The 21,380-nt window shown below is 44.2% G+C and overlaps 1 protein-coding gene across 6 annotated transcripts in view; it reads right to left on the reverse strand.

Annotated features, from left to right (window-relative positions):
• Window positions 1-21,380, reverse strand: part of LOC117523030 (neurexin-1a-like) — a 976,202-nt gene that overhangs the window by 490,573 nt on the left and 464,249 nt on the right. For all 6 annotated transcript variants that reach the window (XM_034184449.1, XM_034184443.1, XM_034184445.1 and 3 more), the window contains one exon: window positions 13,705-13,827. In XM_034184449.1, coding sequence (XP_034040340.1) covers window positions 13,705-13,827 — 123 coding nt within the window. The remainder of the gene's footprint in view (window positions 1-13,704; window positions 13,828-21,380) is intronic.

The raw sequence follows: 21,380 nt of genomic DNA on the forward strand, positions 1-21,380 counted from the left end.
CGGGGGAAAAGTTCAGCAGCGTCTCAATCATTGCCCTGTACGGGTGCGTCGCGCTGGACTGGGAAATCAGCCGGTCACCCAGAGTCACGTCGACTTGTGAGAAAATCGTATTGAGAGGATAATTTATGACGCCCACGCGGGCATCATTAGCCAGGTCAGTCCCGTCGGCGTTTGTAATTTTCATTCGCAGATAAAGCAGCGTATTATTGAGGTCTAAATACCTCTCACCGTCTCCGGGGATAAAAAACTCGATAGGGCCCATGTCCGTCAGGGCTGATAACGGGCTGACTTCAACGTATTGGCTTTGCTCGATGGACAGCTGGGTCCCGGGGACGGCGAATAAATCCAATTCGCTCATGGTGCATTCGGGGGAATTATTTCGCAAAAGAGACATTGTTTAAGAGAAAATATCCCCGGACAACCTCCTCTTCTTATGCTTCCTTCGAACTGTTCTGCTTTTTCCGGGGGTCTTTCGCTTTTTAACTGTTTTGACCCGTTTCCCCGGGGGGGCGTTTCCGGGGCCTTCTTGAGAGCACCATGATCCCGGACCCCCGCTGCTGCTCGGGCTCCTGACTCCGTCCGGCCCTCTCAACAACGCGGCTCACTACGTCGGAAGCGATGCTTCGGGCTGCGTTTTTCAGGTGAGGTTTGGCGATCGTGTATCCTTGTTTAATCAGCGGCGACACAAATTTGAACAGTTTCGAAAATATGTTCCCGAGCCCGCGCCCGTACATAACAGGAGCGCCGTGGAAGCCGTGAAGGCCATTCCCGACTTGATTTTCATAGTAAGGCACAAATCTATAAATGTCGGCTTTGTGCGCTGCCCCAGCCATTTTTTTTTTATCCCGCCGGTTTAAAATGTAATGTCACAACCACTTTACCGTATCTGAAATCCACCGTTTGATCTTGATCGCTTTTGATTTCGATGCGTATTGTCTCAATATGTCTTTTGGAGACCGGGATGTAATAAGCGGGGTTGAATTTCTTTGTAATTATTTCCCCGAAACGACCTCCAATTTCGAACGCTCGGAGGAGAGGAGCAAAAGCGTCACCCACCGCCTGAGGCTGTACAACGTCTGTATAACAGAACAGGTGATACATCCCTGCTTTTATATCGGGGTAGCGGGGACAGCTCGTGACCCCGGGTCCGCATCTCAGCCATTGATTAGGGTGCATCCCCAGCATGTACGCCGTCGGGGCTTCAAAATATACCTGGCTGGTACCGTCTCCTTCCCACAGAAACTTTTTCTGGATATCGTCATATTTTAAAGTCAGATTCGGATCTATAGTCTTCAAACGAGGGTTTATCAGCCCTGCAATAACCTCAAAGTTATCATAATATCCCGTGTCAAAATATCGCGAGTGAACGGCGAGTTTGTTCTTGCCCGTAATTTTCATCACCTGGAACGTACAGGAAGGCTTTTCCGGGATATTTAACCAGGTGTGCGGATAACAAATTTCCGTCAGCGCCACATCCCAGTCACCCTCTAGATCCAGGTGTCGAGCCAAGTCCACCTGGTAGCATGAAATTGTGTTGTCCGGGAATACTTTTAGGCTGGCGTTTGAAGGCAGAGTCATATAAAATCCGTGTTTCAGATCCCGATCCATTTCTCATATGTCGGTTGAAGATGGAAGTTCTCATATTTATACGGCCATCAGCTGGTCCGCGGGAACCCAGGAGTTAAATTTCTCGGGCCAATTTTTCCATCTGACAAATACAAATTTCTTTCCCTTGGTAAAACGTTCACGAATAATTTCTTGAACCTGATACGGTCTGTCTTTTGCTATTTTAACCTTCTGCAATTCCGGTTCATAGAATGAGCCTTCAATGATCTCACCGTCATAATCTTTCAATTTATAAACGGGCGGCGTACGTTGTATACATTCTGACACCGTGAACATTTCATCCGTAAAACTTTGTTCATATTTTTTATCAAAAACTCCCCTGAGCTTGGAGACCCTGACTATATCTCCGACCTTATATTTACACTTCACAGGCCTCCTGCGTAGGGTGGATGCCCCATACAAATTTTGAAACACTTGATCGACATTTCGATCATTAACCTCATTCGGCCTCATCTTAATGCTTTTATGATAACTCTCGTTATAAGCCGTGAGTAAAGACGGTAGGACGTCGATGTATCTTCTCGTGTTTTTAGCAGTAAAATATCTCCACATTCTCGTCTTTAGCGTGCGATTAAACCTCTCGACAACCGAGGCTTTCAGATCACTTGCGGTGGCAAAATGTAGAATCCGGTGTTTTTTCATTAAATCCTTGAACGGTTTGTTAAAAAACTCTTTCCCGGCATCAGTCTGCATCTTCAGAGGCACCCCGCTCTGCTTTAAGAGTGAGGCAAAGGCCTGTGAGACTTCGCGCCCTTGCTTTGACTTCAGAGGTCTGGCATACGCTTTTTTTGAGAAGATATCGATAACGGTCAGCAGGTACTTGTACCCGTCGTTAAAATCTGATAACCCCTGCATGTCGCATAAATCCGCCTGAAATTGGTTAAGCGGGTTTGTGACAAATACTCTATTTCTTGGAAAATGCGTCCTGGCAGGTTTGTGTAATGTGTATGCATCTTCCCCCGACAGGAAATCTCTGATATGCTTCATACGAATTTTAGAGCTGTGTTGATCATGCAGAGCCCTGCGTAAACGCTCCGGCCCTCCAAAACTCCCCGGATTTACCGGACTATAATATACATCCTTCATTAAACCCTCATCACCCATCTTTTAAGACGGATCTCTTCAGAATGATGAACCGGATAGTCCTTTTGCATTTTTATATGTTTTAGCGACCATAAATATTAGTCTTTTGTTTTAAATTGAACTCTGATTCAGCACCGCGGAGAGCGCTCACAGAGCAGCCTCGAGCTTTTAATAAGACCGTGTTAAAACCCCTCATTAATTCATACGAGCACCTTTTTTCCACCAAAACCTCGTTTGTATGACTCTGTCTTGCAATATGAAGCGCCTTGAGGCAACTGTTTTGTTGTGGTTTTGGCACTATATAAATTTGATTTGTAAAACATTTCACCCTTTTTCAACAATATTATAGGAAAGAACACAGGCCGTATAAGGTTTAGAATATGTGCTTTATTACATTCATTAAAGTCACACACAGAGAAAAAAGCAATTGTTCATGTTTATTAAACACAGCATACGTGAAGGAAAAAAGCATACGTTCACGTACAAAACTGGAAAACTCTCAGTAATACATCTCCCCCGCATTTACGGTTTATTTCAGTATTCAGCTGTAAAAGTGTAGGAACAATCTCCCCTCTGGACACCCCCATCTGTTTCACCCGGCACGCTATCACATCCACAAACAGAGTGTATAATGTAAGCAGATGCATCGTATTACACCGTGTAAAATCGTCAGTGGTCAAAACAGAGATTTTCAGTAATACGTTGTACAGAGATTTTTCAGATGAATGGAGAGCCGCGCTGTAGATATGATCTGTCCAGACTCCGGGCCCGGGGCGACGTCTGATAACGTCGAAAACCCTCTCCATAGCGCATAAAGGCGGGGCGTCTGGGATCTCCAGCCTGCGAATGACTACCCGCTCCAGCTTATACGAGAGTCCACGTATAATATAAACTTCCCGCAAGCTTTGAAAGAGAATCATCACACAATTACCCATGACTGTAAAACAATATAATGATATTTAAAAAAAAAAAAAAAAAAAGCAGGTTTTTCTTCAGTCGTCTGGGTTATAGACGGCTACCATCCCCTCCAGGTCGAGATCTGCGTCTTCACCGAAACATGTGTACAGTTCGTTGATCTTTGCTTCAAAAGTATCAGTGTATTTCAGCTCAGTGAGGATGTTTTCTACCACCCCCTGAACCCTCGCAGCCGATGGGTTGAGGAAGCGCTGGGCTAGGAGCTTTACCACAGCCGGGATGAAGGTCGGTCTCCAGAGTCTCACCATTAATCTCTCAAAATGTCCGGTAAAGAAATATTCATTTAACGGGTCCAGGCACTCGTGCTGGCGCTGGCTGGGGTGATCGATCTCACACCCGTAACAGAGTTTTTGTCTGTAACTTTTGATCACAGCCAAAAGTAAGTGTGCCACGCCGACTTTCACCGTTTTCAGGAATTCCTCTGACAGGAACCCGTCAGGCCGGTCAGATGCGAAAGATGTGGCGTATTTCTCAGCCGGCTCGAGGTCTTGTACCTCCCGCGGACTCGCGGCCTCCGTGACAGCGGGAAGAGACCCCACGCCTCCCGGGCTGGAAAGCGCGTGAGAAGGATGGATCTCGCCCCAGACCGCCTCGAGCTGAACTCCCCAAGGGCTCTCGTACCCACCGCGGGTCCGTGAAGCCTGGCTCAGGGAGGGCCGGTCTCTTCCACAGTCGAGCGCGCAGTCACAAGCGATGTCGTCGGCCGCTGCAATGGGAGAGGTTGAGGAGCTCATGCTGGTTCGTCGTCCGATGCTTGAATGAGATGTGGTCCCCTGGTTTTTATAGAAATCCCCGTGCATGCGGGGAGGAGCTACGTCAGAGTTTTTTTTATTTTTTTATTTTTTTTATTTTATTTTTTATTTTATTTTTTTTTTATTTTTTTTAAGTAAAAAGAGGGGCCAAGTTTTTTCGGACTTCGATAACGTCCCTCCAGGCCAGGCACCTTGTAAAGAGGCCCGTAATCCTGTCGTTGCAGGTGTTGAACATCTCATGCCAGCTCTCAGCCGCAGCTGTGACGCTTCTGACGTGGCCGCTGGCACTAACCCGCTCCAACTTAATTTCACCCTCAGAGACAGTGTCAGGAGGTCCACGCTGGAATATCACCCTATAGCGAGGCCCCTGGGCGCTGAGCCAGGTGAGTTGGAAGCGTGTTTTCTTCTTTTCCGGCGTCCGATCTCCTGGAGGTTCAGGGTTGACCGTGTCGCGAATCATCGAGCCCGCCGCCGCGGAGAAGACACCCCAATCGGCGGAAGTAAGCGCCACCCGTGGGGTTCCTCGAGTGGCGGTCTCACCCTCGGCCAGAGTGAAGAAACTTACTTGGGCATAATACGGGTCGAACGTGTAAGTTAAACGTTCGTGCCCCTCCAGGCTGTACGTCAGATCTTCCTCCGGTATCGGCTGGCTCAGACGGCTGACGTACATTCTCGCTTTTTTTGGGGCAAGCGAGCCTTCTGTTGTCATGGTGATGTTAACCGGGGTCTCGCAGATGTAGCGGAGGATCGGAGTTCGTCTCGCCATGGTGAATGCTGTATGTCACTCTATCGTCGAAAGGGGATTTTTAAACCCTTCTTCGTCCGCGGGGCGTAATTCCTTACCTTTTGCTCTAAAAACACCGTTTGGCGTAAGTGATAAGGAGCATTGTTTATTGTTCGGGCTCGGGGCAGCATCTCCGCTCAGCGGGTGTCCCGCGCCCCATGATCGATCGGCTAATATCTTAAAAGAAAACATCATCTGGCGTGAGTGATAAGGAGCATTGTTTATTGTTCTTCGGGTTCATCACCTCGGGGCAGCATCTCCGCTCAGCGGGTGTCCCGCCACACACACACACACACACACACACACACACACACACACGCACACACACACGCACTCACACAGACACAGCGTCTGCAACAGGTTTTACAGCCGTGGGGTCATGTTTCCGCGAGCGGCTCTATGCGTGGGTATTTGACCGTCTTGCTGCAAAGACTTACAGCCGAGAGAGACGGGTATTTGTTCCCCTTCTTTAATTTACGAATTAAAAAACAGAAAAGGAAACGTAATAATTTAAGAATTAAAGATATTAAAGGGTCATTAAATAATAGACAGTGATTTATGTTTAATTATTTCAGAATTAGTTAATTCTTTAATACATTAAAAAGATCTAGGTATTTTTAATCGTTCTTTAATTCATGAAATAAAATGACATTAAAATATTAGACCCTGGGTGGGAGGGGAGGTATGGCTTGGAGGCGGTGCTTGGCCGGGGTTAGGGGAGGAGCTTGGGGGTGGGGCTAGGGGAGGAGCCAGGGGCGGAACTAGGGGAGGAGCTGGGGGCGGGGCTTAGGGGCGGGACATACTGACGTCATCGACTCTGATTGGATGTGACGTCATAAGGGGCGGGGGCTCGGAGGCGGGATCAGGGGCGGGGCTTAGGGGCGGGGCATAATGACGTCATCGATTATGATTGACTGTGACGTCATAAGGGGCGGGGCTTGGAGGCGGGACTAGGGGAGGGGCTTAGGGGCGGGACATAGTGACGTCATCGATTCTGATTGGCTATGACGTCATAGAGGGGGCGGGGCTTAGTGACGTGGCCGATTTTGATTGGCAGCTGTCACTTTTTTGACGAAAGGTGGGTCAGTTTTCTCTCTTATATATATACGAGGGCTGTCAATAAAGTAACGGTCCTTTTTATTTTTATCAAAAACTATATGGATTTCATTCATATGTTTTTACGTCAGACATGCTTGAACCCTCGTGCGCATGCGTGAGTTTTTCCACGCCTGTCGGCGACGTCATTCGCCTGTGAGCACTCCTTGTGGGAGGAGTCGTCCAGCCCCTCGTCGGAATTCCTTTGTCTGAGAAGTTGCTGAGAGACTGGCGCTTTGTTTGATCAAAATTTTTTCTAAACCTGTGAGACACATCGAAGTGGACATGGTTGGAAAAATTAAGCTGGTTTTCAGTGAAAATTTTAACAGCTGATGAGAGATTTTGAGGTGATTCTGTCGCTTTAAGGACTTTTCACGGTGCGAGACGTCTCTCAGGCGGCGTCATCAGCCTGTTCAAGCTGAAAACCTCCACATTTCAGGCTCTATTGATCCAGGACGTCGTGAGAGAACAGATAAGTTTCAGAAGAAGTCGGTTTCAGCATTTTATCCGGATATTCAACTGTTAAAGGAGATTTTTTTAATGAAAGACGTGCGGACGGATCCGCGCGTCGGGACGCAGCCGACGCGGTGCGGCGGCACAGGAAAAACACCTCCGTGTTGATAACCATTTGTAAAATCCAGGCGGCTTTTGATGGCTTTCAGTGGAGTGAGTATATGAGAAATTGTTTAACAGGCAGGACATGTTCCAACTTGTCCATAAGGCTTTCAACAGAGGAGTTTTTCCTGTGGCGGAGCGTCGCGGCGGCTGCGTCCCGACGCGCGGACCCGTCCGCACGTCTTTCATTAAAAAAGTCTCCTTTAACAGTGGAATATCCGGATAAAATGCTGAAACCGACTTCTTCTGAAACTTCTCTGTTCTCTCACGACGTCCTGGATCAATAGAGCCTGAAATGTGGAGGTTTTCAGCTTGAACAGGCTGACGACGGTGGCTGAGAGCGCTGAGCGACGTCACGCACCGTGGGAAGTCCTTAAAGCGACAGAATCACCTCAAAATCTCTCATCAGCCGTTAAAATTTTCACTGAAAACCAGCTTAATTTTTCAAACCGTGTCCACTTCGATGTGTCTCACAGGTTTAGAAAAAATTTTAATCAAACAAAGCGCCAGTCTCTCAGCAACTTCTCAGACAAAGGAATTCCGACGAGGGGCTGGACGACTCCTCCCACAAGGAGTGCTCACAGGCGAATGACGTCACCGACAGGCGTGGAAAAACTCACGCATGCGCACGAGGGTTCAAGCATGTCTGACGTAAAACATATGAATGAAATCCATATAGTTTTTGAAAAAATAAAAAGGACCGTTGCTTTATTGACAGACCTTGTATATATATATATATATATATATATATATATATATATATATATATATATATATATATATATATATAATATATATATATATATATATATATATATATATATATATATATATATATATATATATATATAAGGGGTACGGCCAATCCATATTGGTAACGGGTTCCGATACCACAGTCATTCAAGTGTTGGAAAATACTGACCCAACCTGCGGCATTTTCCGATACCGGAGAGAAACCATGTCTGTGAAACCTCTCAACCGCTGCTTACTCTATGCTCTGTTTACTGCTCAGCAAGGGGGGGGTTTCTGAGCTGAAGCCAAGCTCTTTCTTCCCTGCACCACAGCTGAGGGTTTTAAGCCATGGGAAGCAGCAAATTTAGCCAAGTAGTGGCTCTCGGGTTCAAATTGTTTGTGCCACCGAGGACAGATTTTCCGAAAAAAATAATTACATATGTGTGCCAAAATAAACCAGCCGCTTCGGCATCCCAAGGCTGAGAAACAGCAGCTCAGAGCACAAGAGTGGAGTGGAGCAGAGTTTGTTCCTGTAAGCTGAATGTGGAAAAAACTCCATCAGAATCCTTCAGTATTAATCCACAGTTAGCATGAGCCTCGCTGATGATACATTTAGAAATTAATGGTTTATTTTACAGTTGAAAGGCTTCATGTTTCCAAAATGTAATACATTTGCAGAGAGAGAGAGAGAGAGAGAGAGGCAGACAGACAGACAGAGAGGGAGAGAGAGGAGTTGATTTTTAATCGTTACTGTAACACTTGCTTTAACAATGCAAACATATGTCTCCGATATCAATAAAGCTCTGCCTCAGGAAACTCTCTCAGGGAAGGTCATCTGCATACTCGTTGTCATCATCAGGGTCTCGACCTGACTGCAGTTCATTGTCGTAACCGAACTGAGTGGGCAAATGATCGCATTCAATGATGTCTGGCAGCTGATCATCTCTATGCGCCAGAGATGTGTTGCACTGCATGAGGCAAATGGTGGTCATACCAGATACTGACTGGTATGACCACCACACACACACACACACACACATCCACCCCAAGTAAACCAAAACCGCAAATTTTAGAGTGTCCTTCACTTGTGGCCAGCATAAGGCACACGCTGTACAATAATCATGCTGTCCAATCAGCATCTTGATATGTCACATCTGGGAGGTGGGATGGATTATCTCAGCAAAGGAGAAGTGGTCACTAATGCAGATTTAGACAGATTTGTGAACAATATTTGAGAGAAATACGAGGTCTGTTACAAAAGTAATGGACCTTTTTATTTTTTGCTAAAACCATATGGATTTGAATCACGTGTGATTGCATCAGCCAAGCTTGAACCTTCGTGTGCATGCGTGAGTTTTTTCACGCCTGTCGGTTGCGTCATTCGCCTGTGAGCACGCTTTGTGGGAGGAGTGGTCCAGCCACCTCGGCGGATTTTCATTGTCAGGAAAATGGCCTAGCGACTGCCACGTTTCTGCATCAAAATCTTTTCAGAAACTGTGAGAGACAGCCAGGTGGAAACCATTCGGAAAATTCAGATGGCTTTCGGTGAAGATCTTATGGGTATCACACAGACTAAGGAGCATTACAACCGGATTAAAGATGGCCCACAGCGGCTGAGGGCGCGCCGCGCTTCGAGCAGCCATCGACAGGCTGAAATGACCAGATCATTTCCAAAGTGAAGGCTGTGTTGATCCGGGACGTCGTCTGACTATCAGAGAAATGGCAAGAGAGGTGGACATAGCACTTTTTCGGCACATTACACTGTTACAGGGCACTGTGGCACGAGTAAGTAAGGGTGTAAGGTAAGTCCGTGGCACGAGCGCCACGGACTTACCTTTTGCTGCTTCTACTGGTGGTTGGCTCTCACTGCGGTATTGTATCACTTCCTGTTCCGGAGCACAGCGGTGTTTTGCTGTATCTGTTAGCTGTTTAATCTGCGCAGTTAGATTGATCTAGTTAACTAGATAACAATTTGTTTCGCGGTGTAGTCTTCACGTGCCTTGACTAAAGCACTCCTTCTGCTGAATCACCTCTAAATTATTTACACATTATTCACTTTGTGTGTTTTAGGAATCCGCTAGCTTAGCGCAGCTACTAGCTCTTAGCCGGTTTAGCATGGCGGCTTCTCCTGTCTCTCCCGCACTTTTCTGCTCTGGGCGTGAAATGTTTAGTTATTCCTTGGCCTCCTTTAGCAGTAATGGTACTTGTAATAAGTGTAGCTTATTCGTAGCTTTGGAGGCCAGGCTGGGCGAATTGGAGACTCGGCTCTGCACCTTGGAAAATCTACAGCTAACCAGGCCCCTGTAGTCGGTGCGGACCAAGATAGCTTAGCCGCCGTTAGTTCCCCTCCGGCAGATCCCGAGCAGCCGGGAAAGCAGGCCGACTGGGTGACTGTGAGGAGGAAGCGTAGTCCTAAACAGAAGCCCCATGTACACCGCCAACCCGTTCACATCTCTAACCATTTTTCCCCACTCGGCGACACACCCGCCGAGGAACAAACTCTGGTTATTGGCGACTCTGTTTTGAGAAATGTGAAGTTAGCGACACCAGCAACCATAGTCAATTGTCTTCCGGGGGCCAGAGCAGGCGACACTGAAGGAAATTTGAAACTGCTGGCTAAGGCTAAGCGTAAATTTGGTAAGATTGTAATTCACGTCGGCAGTAATGACACCCGGTTACGCCAATCGGAGGTCACTAAAATTAATATTGAATCGTGTGTAACTTTGCAAAAACAATGTCGGACTCTGTAGTTTTCTCTGGGCCCCTCCCCAATCAGACTGGGAGTGACATGTTTAGCCGCATGTTCTCCCTGAATTGCTGGCTGTCTGAGTGGTGTCCAAAAAATGAGGTGGGCTTCATAGATAATTGGCAAAGCTTCTGGGGAAAACCTGGTCTTGTTAGGAGAGACGGCATCCATCCCACTTTGGATGGAACAGCTCTCATTTCTAGAAATCTGGCCAATTTTCTTAAATCCTCCAAACCGTGACTATCCAGGGTTGGGACCAGGAAGCAGAGTTGTAGTCTTACACACCTCTCTGCAGCTTCTCTCCCCCTGCCATCCACGTAGAGATGGTGCCTGCTCCCAGACCACCAATAACCAGCAAAAATCTATTTAAGCATAAAAATTAAAAAAGAAAAAATAATATAGCATCTTCAACTGCACCACAGACTAAAACAGTTAAATGTGGTCTATTAAACATTAGATCTCTCTCTTCTAAGTCCCTGTTAGTAAATGATATAATAATTGATCAACATATTGATTTATTCTGCCTTACAGAAACCTGGTTACAGCAGGATGAATATGTTAGTTTAAATGAGTCAACACCCCCGAGTCACACTAACTGCCAGAACGCTCGTAGCACGGGCCGAGGCGGAGGATTAGCAGCAATCTTCCACTCCAGCTTATTAATTAATCAAAAACCCAGACAGAGCTTTAATTCATTTGAAAGCTTGTCTCTTAGTCTTGTCCATCCAAATTGGAAGTCCCAAAAACCAGTTTTATTTGTTGTTATCTATCATCCACCTGGTCGTTACTGTGTGTTTCTCTGTGAATTTTCAAACCTTTTGTCTGACTTAGTGCTTAGCTATTAGATAATTATAGTGGGCGATTTTAACATCCACACAGATGCTGAGAATGACAGCCTCAACACTGCATTTAATCTACTGTTAGACTCAATTGGCTTTGCTCAAAATGTAAATGAGTCCACCCACCACTTTAATCATACCTTAGATCTTGTTCTGACTTATGGTATGGAAATTGAAGACTTAACAGTATTCCCTGAAAACCCCCTTCTGTCTGATCATTTCTTAATAACATTTACATTTACTCTGATGGACTACCCAGCAGTGGGGAATAAGTTTCATTACAGTAGAAGTCTTTCAGAAAGTGCTGTAACTAGGTTTAAGGATATGATTCCTTCTTTATGTTCTCCAATGCCATAAACCAACACAGGGCAGAGTAGCTACCTAAACTCTGTGAATGAGATAGATTATCTCATCAATAGTTTTATATCCTCATTGAGGACAACTTTGGATGCTGTAGCTCCTCTGAAAAAGAGAGCCTTAAATCAGAAGTGCCTGACTCCGTGGTATAACTCCAAACTCGCAGCTTAAAGCAGATAACCCGTAAGTTGGAGAGGAAATGGCGTCTCACTAATTTAGAAGATCTTCACTTATCCTGGAAAAAGAGTCTGTTGCTCTATAAAAAAGACCTCCGTAAAGCTAGGACATCTTACTACTCATCACTAATTGAAGAAAATAAGAACAACCCCAGGTTTCTTTTCAGCACTGTAGCCAGGCTGACAAAGAGTCAGAGCTCTATTGAGCCGAGTATTCCTTTAACTTTAACTAGTAATGACTTGATGACTTTCTTTGCTAATAAAATTTTAACTATTAGAGAAAAAATTACTCATAACCATCCCAAAGACATATCGTTCTTTTTGGCTGCTTTCAGTGATGCCGGTATTTGGTTAGACTCTTTCTCTCCGATTGTTCTGTCTGAGTTATTTTCATTAGTTACTTCCTCCAAACCATCAACATGTCTATTAGACCCCATTCCTACCAGGCTGCTCAAGGAAGCCCTACCATTAATTAATGCTTCGATCTTAAATATGATCAATCTGTCTTTATTAGTTGGCTATGTACCACAGGCTTTTAAGGTGACAGTAATTAAAAAGCCATCACTTGACCCAGCTATCTTAACTAATTATAGGCCAATCTCCAACCTTCCTTTTCTCTCAAAAATTCTTGAAAGGGTAGTTGTAAAACAGCTAATTGATCATCTGCAGAGGAATGGTCTATTTGAAGAGTTTCAGTCAGGGTTTAGAATTCATCATAGTACAGAAACAGCATTAGTGAAGGTTACAAATGATCTTCTTATGATCTTCTTCTTCTTATTTTGTAATGAAAGACGTGCGGCGGAATTCGCACGTCAGGACGGAGCCGCTAATGGCACAGAACAAAAAGCACCTCCGTGTTGGAAGTCTCACGGGACATGCCCAGCTCTTCCACCATTCGGAAGATTCAGACAGCTTTGGGTGGCTTTTCAGTCGAGTGAGTATCTGAGAAATTGTCGAAGAGCTGAGCATGTCACAACATGTCCTGTGAGACCAAGACGGAGGTGCTTTCGTTCCGCGCCATCCGTGGCGAATTCCTCCGCTCCTGCTTTCATGACAAAATCTCCTTTAACAGTGGAATGTACCGGGAAAGTGCTATGTCCACCTTTTCTGTCATTTCTCTGATAGTCAGACGACGTCTCGGATCAACACAGCATTCAGTTTGGAAATGATCTGGTCGTTTCAGCCTGTCGATCGCCGCTCGGAGCGCACCGTGCCCTCCGCCATTGTGCGCCGTCATTAAACCGGCTGTACCACTCCTTAATCTCTGTGATGCCCATAAAATCGTCCCTGAAAGCCATCGGAATTTTCCGAAGAGTGTCCACCTGGCTGTCTCTCACAGTTTCTGGAAAAATTTGATGCAGTGCTGCTCCAGCCGTTCAGACATTTTCCTCACAATGAAAATCCGACGAGTGGGGAGGACCAGTGCTCACTCAAAGCGTGCTCACAGGCGAATGACGCAACCAACAGGCGTGAAAAAACTCACGCATGCGCACGAAGGTTCAAGCTTGGCTGATGCAATCACACGTGATTCAAATCCATATAGTTTTTGCAAAAAATAAAAAGGTCTGATACTTTTCTAACAGACCTCATAGGTCTTTTTGTCTACACTGAAAATGTTTTACATCTTTGAGATCATCTCATGAAAAATGGGAGCAAAAACAAAAGTGTTGCGTTTATATTTTTGTTCAGGTGTATACATATATAGTTCATTTACTCGGTGAAAGGATCCTTTATCCAAATCATCACCTGTGTATAACCTGTGTCATCACAGGGTGATAGTTGAGAATGCATTTTAATCGACCTGCTTATCCTCTCATTTTCTCTGCAACAGAGTTTGCATCCAACCGAAAGCACAACAGACACACAAATGCTGTAAAATAGATAAAAGCAAAGTAGTTTTCTATTTGTATGAAGACTGAAGTACCTTCAACTGGTGGCAGATCGTCGACGGTTAGTTTTAAACTCTTGCCCCTTCTGAACACACGCACTGTGTGCCACTCATTATCGTTCAGATTCTGACCCGCAAAAATAGTCTCTGGTCCTTTGCCTGCAGGACAGTCCAGACAATGGTTAACACGCACACACACCCGTACACACACAACAGAGAAGCTGATTGATATAGACAGTCGAAGAAGGAAGAGGGTGAAAGGAAGAATGAGTCGGTGAGTCAAATTAGTTGACCGAAGAAGAAATCATTAAAGTAAACACAATTAATGGTCTATAAGAACACATTATTCTGACTTGCATTTGCAGTGCTGCTTGTATCATTGGAGATCAGCTCTCACTCAACATTTTCTTGGAATAAAGAGGAGGGAGGCCAGATGTCATTATTGTTACAAACTGCATTCACCACAATGATTTTACTCTGAAGGTACTCTCTGCATAGTTTAAACATCCTGAGGACATAATGCATGCAAAATCAAGATCAAAAATTACAAAATATGTCTTCAGTGCAGTGTACACAGATTTCTATCATGCCACTTGGTGGCAGCAGATACCAACCTAAATCCTCGGCACAGTCGAGGCGCTTACTGTAAGAGCTTAACATCACTTTCCATTTTGTTTATCTATGACAGTGCAATTCAACACCAAATGTCTCTTGTGCCCTCTAGATGAAATAAAATATGGAAAAGAAATACTTGCTTAATGTAAGCACTGTATAGTGGCAAAAATAGCCAATTTACATGACAGACGAGGCCATGTTGTCCTTGGAAATAAATGCATTTGTGCAAAAAAGAGGAAATACAGAATGTGATTCTTTTTGCACAGAGTGTAATACATTCTTGAGTATGTAACACACTACTAGTGGGTAACAGTAATTCTGGTAATAGTTGGACATGATGTTTTAGTGCAATAATTTGCAAACATTGTAAATACCTGGAGATTTTTAAAATAATGCAAAGCTAAAATACCCTCGGTCGTTATGAGCATTGTCTTCTTTATAATTTGCAGTTGTTTAATTGGTATCTTAGTGCAAAATATATACACATATATACATACACACAATTATACATTTATTGTTATTTACATTAATGATTAAGCTGTTATTGTCTTAGAGTTTGTACATTTTCAATAAAGCCCCTCTATCAATCATACATAAACAATATTTAGGTTTAAGAGCTTTTAACAAGAGTGGAAGTTAGCTTCAAGTTAGTGGAAGTTAGTGTGCATGCTGACGTCCAGGAAATGTCTTGTAAATGACTCCAGAAGTGTTATCAGGTTACAAAAAAAAAAAAAAGCATTTTCAGTGTTAGAAGTGTTTATTCCTTGCTAGCTTTTAAATAATATATGACAAAGAGGTTATATTTAAGCAAGCAACTCAAGCTTTGCTTGAGCTGCTGCCCCCGTGACCTGACTCCGGATAAAGAGGAAGAAAATGGATGGATGGTTATATTTACACACAAACAACACTGTCTGCAGCTAGCCTGTGATGACACCATGCTAAGGGCCCCTTCACACATAGTACGAATAAGTACAACTCAGAACGACTCCGGTGGAACAGCTTGTATGAATGAAACCACAAAAACATCGAGCCAACAGCAAGCGTGCACGATGCCGCTGCGACGGTTCCTACACTGGGGAACATAGTGTGAGCAGCTGTGTGATGTGGTTACACATCGCACAGGTTGAATCACAGCAGAACACCTTGTATGAGCGAACCACAAAAACATTGAGCTGAAGAGCAGGCATGAATGATGACACTGCGGGAACACAGTGTGAGCAGCTGCTGTGAAAAAAATTGTAAATAACAAAATACATGCCACCCACAGATTCGAACCTGCAATTTCCAAAAGCTCTATTGCCAGGCAGAAACATTACCACTGAGCTACAATTGCTGTCCTGTGAAAGGTGCGGCAAAATGCCTGATATCAAGAAGGACATGGACATATTAAAAAAAAAAAAAACTACACATCATATAAAACACCACATTTTATTGACTCCCTCTTATCAAGAAGGCAATACAAGTATGATGCCATCTGTTCCTCCATGGTCACAGATATACAGTCATGAAATTACATGAATGAGAAGCAGGGCGCTCTTATCATGTCCACATCTGCTGGCGGCATGTACAGCCGGCTCCATCCATGTCTTGTGGATGGCACGCCACAGGACAGACACCATGGTATGTGGAACAGAGCTAACGTGGGTGACATGACATTCAGATCGCCCGCTGCGTGTTATGATCTGACAATCCGTTTCACCTGGGGTAGCCTGTCAATGTGCATGGTGTAGGCACACTTGCTGCAGCCCATTGCAGCAGCGATATATGTTTATATGTACAGTATGTCCACATGAGGACAGCAAGCAGACACACACGCCTCACAGTGGACAGTTGTTAGTTCATGTCTGCCCAAACAGGGTACATGTTCCCCAGCTGTGACATCCAGAACCACAGATCTCCACAGCTGCTCCTGTTGGCAGCCACACCCCTGTCAGTTCAACACACACACAAACGTGTCACTGTGTCTGTTTGCAAAGCCACACTTGTGGGGCACTTAGACATATTTCACATATAGCTCGACAGTGATTGTCTGCTGACTTTTGTCATGTTAACAGTGTGAATGGCCACACGTTTTCTAAGTGCCATGTGAGCAGTGTTAGATGTTCATGCGTGTCACCTGGATTTTTACTGACACCGCCCGTGAGAGGATTCGATGTTTTCTCACTCTGTCTTTCAGCTGCTGGTGTGTGCAAATAGTTGCAGCAACAGGTGTACAAGGCGTTTGAGGCAGCTACGATTTTACACATTTTGCACACGATTCCTGCTTCATGTGCACTTCATGTGTAATTCGACCAAATTCGCACTATGTGTGAAGGGGCCCTTACATCCGCAACTGTCTTGTACACTCAACAAAAATATAAACACAACACTTTTGGTTTTGCTCCCATTTTGTATGAGATGAACTCAAAGATCTAAAACTTTTTCCACATACACAATATCACCATTTCCCTCAAATATTGTTCACAAACCAGTCTAATCTGTGATAGTGAGCACTTCTCCTTTGCTGAGATAATCCATCCCACCTCACAGGTGTGCCATATCAAGATGCTGATTAGACACCATGATTAGTGCACAGGTGTGCCTTAGACTGTCCACAATAAAAGGCCACTCTGAAAGGTGCAGTTTTATCACACAGCACAATGCCACAGATGTCGCAAGATTTGAGGGAGCGTGCAATTGGCATGCTGACAGCAGGAGTGTCAACCAGAGCTGTTGCTCGTGTATTGAATGTTCATTTCTCTACCATAGGCCGTCTCCAAAGGCGTTTCAGAGAATTTGGCAGTACATCCAACCAGCCTCACAACCGCAGACCACGTGTAACCACACCAGCCCAGGACCTCCACATCCAGCATGTTCACCTCCAAGATTGTCTGAGACCAGCAACTCGGACAGCTGCTGAAACAATCGGTTTGCATAACCAAAGAATTTCTGCACAAACTGTCAGAAACCGTCTCAGGGAAGCTCATCTGCATGCTCGTCGTCCTCATCGGGGTCTCGACCTGACTCCAGTTCGTCGTCCTAACCGACTTGAGTGGGCAAATGCTCACATTCGCTGGCGTTTGGCACGTTGGAGAGGTGTTCTCTTCACGGATGAATCCCGGTTCACACTGTCCAGGGCAGATGGCAGACAGCGTGTGTGGCGTCGTGTGGGTGAGCGGTTTTCTGATGTCAATGTTGTGGATCGAGTGGCCCATAGTGGCGGTGGGGTTATGGTATGGGCAGGCGTCTGTTATGGACGAAGAACACAGGTGCATTTTATTGATGGCATTTTGAATGCACAGAGATACCGTGACGAGATCCTGAGGCCCATTGTTGTGCCATACATCCAAGAACATCACCTCATGTTGCAGCAGGATAATGCACGGCCCCATGTTGCAAGGATCTGTACACAATTCTTGGAAGCTGAAAATGTCCCAGTTCTTGCATGGCCGGCATACTCACCGGACATGTCACCCATTGAGCATGTTTGGGATGCCCTGGACCGGCGTATACGACAGCGTGTACCAGTTCCTGCCAATATCCAGCAACTTCGCACAGCCATTGAAGAGGAGTGGACCAACATTCCACAGGCCACAATTGACAACCTGATCAACTCTATGCGAAGGAGATGTGTTGCACTGCATGAGGCAAATGGTGGTCACACCAGATACTGACTGGTATCCCCCCCAATAAAACAAAACTGCACCTTTCAGAGTGGCCTTTTATTGTGGACAGTCTAAGGCACACCTGTGCACTAATCATGGTGTCTAATCAGCATCTTGATATGGCACACCTGTGAGGTGGGATGGATTAACTCAGCAAAGGACAAGTGCTCACCATCACAGATTTAGACTGGTTTGTGAACAATATTTGAGGGAAATGGTGATATTGTGTATGTGGAAAAAGTTTTAGATCTTTGAGTTCATCTCATACAAAATGGGAGCAAAACCAAAAGTGTTGCGTTTATATTTTTGTTGAGTGTAAATCTCTTCAGAGGTGTTATTAGATTCGAAAAACATTGTTTTCAGTTTTAGAAGTGTTGATTTCTCACTCGAGTAACATTGTCTTATAAAAAAAAACCTTAATAGTTAAGTTATAGTAGTTTGCCAGAAGGAACACGGGAAATGCAAGCCTAGGTATGATCAATTTGATTGAATGACAATCCACTATGAAACTGTAACTGGTGATGCAAAATCCTAAATTTGTACTTTGCACAGTTTCTTCAAGGTTGTCTGGGTGTCTTGGTGGCTTTTCACTGGCCACTTTCAGTTTTTGAGAACTGCCTTCTCCATACAAGGGGTGACTAGGAAATGTTCACATATCCATTCCCTGACTTATCTGAATAAAAGTGTCTGTAAAAGGAACGATTTACTTGTATTATACTAAAGTTTGCAATTATTTATGCATCCCATAATTTTGGCTTTTATATTTTTATTTTATTTATGTCATATATCGTGTATATATCTATATATCGTATATATGTCATTTCAAAATTCGAACACGTAACAGCAAACCGGTTCACATACTTTTTCTTGCCTCTCTGTAATATTGCCTAATTTACCTCCTAATTTAAGTCAATTGAATGTCATGGTACAATTTACCAGTGTGTGTGATTTATTTATGTTTGCTTTAGCATGCTAGCCTTGCTTATGAATCAGTTGTTTCCTTGACAAACAACTCCACCCAACAAATAGAACCTGTTAAAAGTGAGAAACAAGACAGTCCAATATTCAGAAAAAATGAAAGAGAATATAGTTGCATCTATTTTGTAGTTTTCCAAATTTACATTTGTGTGCTGTCAGAAAATTGCCTGTTAAGATTTTTAACTGTAATTACAATTATTAATCCTATCTGTTCTGTATTGTGTGTGCAAATTATTACACATTTCCACTTCTTTTTTTTTTTTTTTCTTTTTTTTACAAATTCTGTTGCTGCACACATAAAGAGTCATGCTCCTATTGAGCCCCACCTGGGGGGGGGGGGGGCGTGACTCTGAAGCCGCCACTGAGCAGTGGTGTAAATGTCATGTAGAATCACAAAGCCAGAGTGTAGACAGAAAGACAAACCGGGGATAAATCTCTGTGGTGCAGTAATCAAAATTAACTTATAGAAACTGTAAAAATTAGTTCAACTGAGGAATGAATGTTTTGTAAGTGCAATGGGATTAATATTTCATGAGGTGAAAGATGAAATGTTCCATTCAACAAGGTGTACCTCATGAAATATTATTTTCATTGCACAAATGAAAAAACATTAATTATTTGTTTTATATAACACCTAAAATAGATCCTTGTCATTTGGTATTTTGTTAATTTAATAAACAAGAGCAAAGGGACTTACATTTTGGTGTGCATCACTGGTTCTTTGAGATCAAGATGTTCCAAAAAGTCCAACACAAATTTTAAATAGCAATCCAATCCAATCAAAAATGGTTCTCAGTCAACTTGCATAAAATTATGATGTAGTCCGTAGCTGATGCCATGCATTGACTTCTTCATGTACAGACTGTCATCTGCTTTCCTTAGTCCAGTGAAAATTGTGGTAGAAATTTGTTGAGATCTTCATCCGACAGAGCTTCAGCTAAAGACATCCCAGCAAATACTTCAAATGCCTCCAGGCAGCTTACGGTGTACTGGACTTGTTTTTTTGTGTTAGAAGAATGTACACCATCAGTAAGCTTGTTCAAATTGTCATCTCTCACCAAAACAAACCCCACCCTGTTTGTTTTTAAATTAAGCGCCGTCACCATGTCAAAGATCACGAGAGTGCTAGTGTGAGCTCGCAGTCCGTCAATACTTGATTAATGCATGCATGCAAATACAACACGTCATGTTTTTTTATGTTAAGGTGGTTGCTGTGTGCAATGCTGCAAAACATATGGAACTAGAATTTCAAATAGGACAAATCATCAGTTTCACATCACATACAAACCATTAATCAAATGACAAGCCTATAGTTAGGTGTTATATATTATTTTCATGCTGCCTTTGCCTTAGAGAAACCAACAGTAACTATAGCTGAGATGTTCTATCCCTATGTGTGTGCACACAAACAGGATGTGACAGGGACAAAGTAATAAAATCCTCAGGCTCCTGATACTGTGGGAAGCATTTCAGAAGGGTGCAAGGTTCAGTCCCCTCAACACATTTGTGGCTATTTATTTCCTCCTTTTCTGCAATTTTCAAAGCCACGACACAATGCGTATGCAAATCTTTGGGTGCCAGAGTACCAGGGCACACTCAGAGGAAGGGTTCTGCTTTGTAAGCACTAAACACTGGGGCAGGATTGAAACCAGACGACTTCGAGGGATTAGGGTGGAGAGATATGAGGCGTGCTTGATCTTTGCCTTCCATCATCCTGTCCTTCTTGCTCTCCAAGGAGGAAAGAAAAGAGGAGGGGGGGGGGGGGGGGGGGGGAGAGTTCTATCATATTAAAGAGCATGTTAATGTGACAGATTTGATCAAATAGGCTGTCCGTGCAGTCTGTGGTCCAAACTACAGACTACAGTCCACTGTCTGCAAAGTCCAGCCCTGATGTATCTGCAGTGATCTCTGCCTGGCTCATTGACTTCAGGCTGGAGGGAGCAGCCAAGAAGTCACTGGGCACTATGAGAAGATGTGATTATCCAGTCAATCAGCTTGTTCTGGCTGAATGGCGGACGAGACACTGGTGCTGTCTGATCCAGTTGTGCAACTAATATGAGGAGATGAAGGAGGAGTTCGCTTACCACGCAGAACACCAGTAGTACTGGATTATTGTCAACACAGACACCAAAAGCAGTACACAGGGCCAGGAAAGCTACTTTATGTGATCCATAAACCAGACTAAAGCCTGTTTTGGATGTGATTAGTTTCACATGGGAAGACGTGATGGTGGCCCATCAGGTCTGCTTATTGAGTAGCCACTCCCATCTCAGTCATTTATTCCAATACTTCTAACCCCATGTGACCTGTCCACCAGAAATATTACAGACCTCTTGTGGCAAAATTACATTACAATACTCCACCTCTCCATATAAAACTAATCCTTTCTGAATTTGGCTTGTCACTGTCAAATCAATCCAGAGTCATTGCACTGCAAGTCACAAGTCAGGTTTGCATGTCATTGCCCATTTTTTT

Source organism: Thalassophryne amazonica, chromosome 13, assembly GCF_902500255.1.
Source record: "Thalassophryne amazonica chromosome 13, fThaAma1.1, whole genome shotgun sequence".
Lineage (NCBI taxonomy): Eukaryota > Metazoa > Chordata > Actinopteri > Batrachoidiformes > Batrachoididae > Thalassophryne > Thalassophryne amazonica.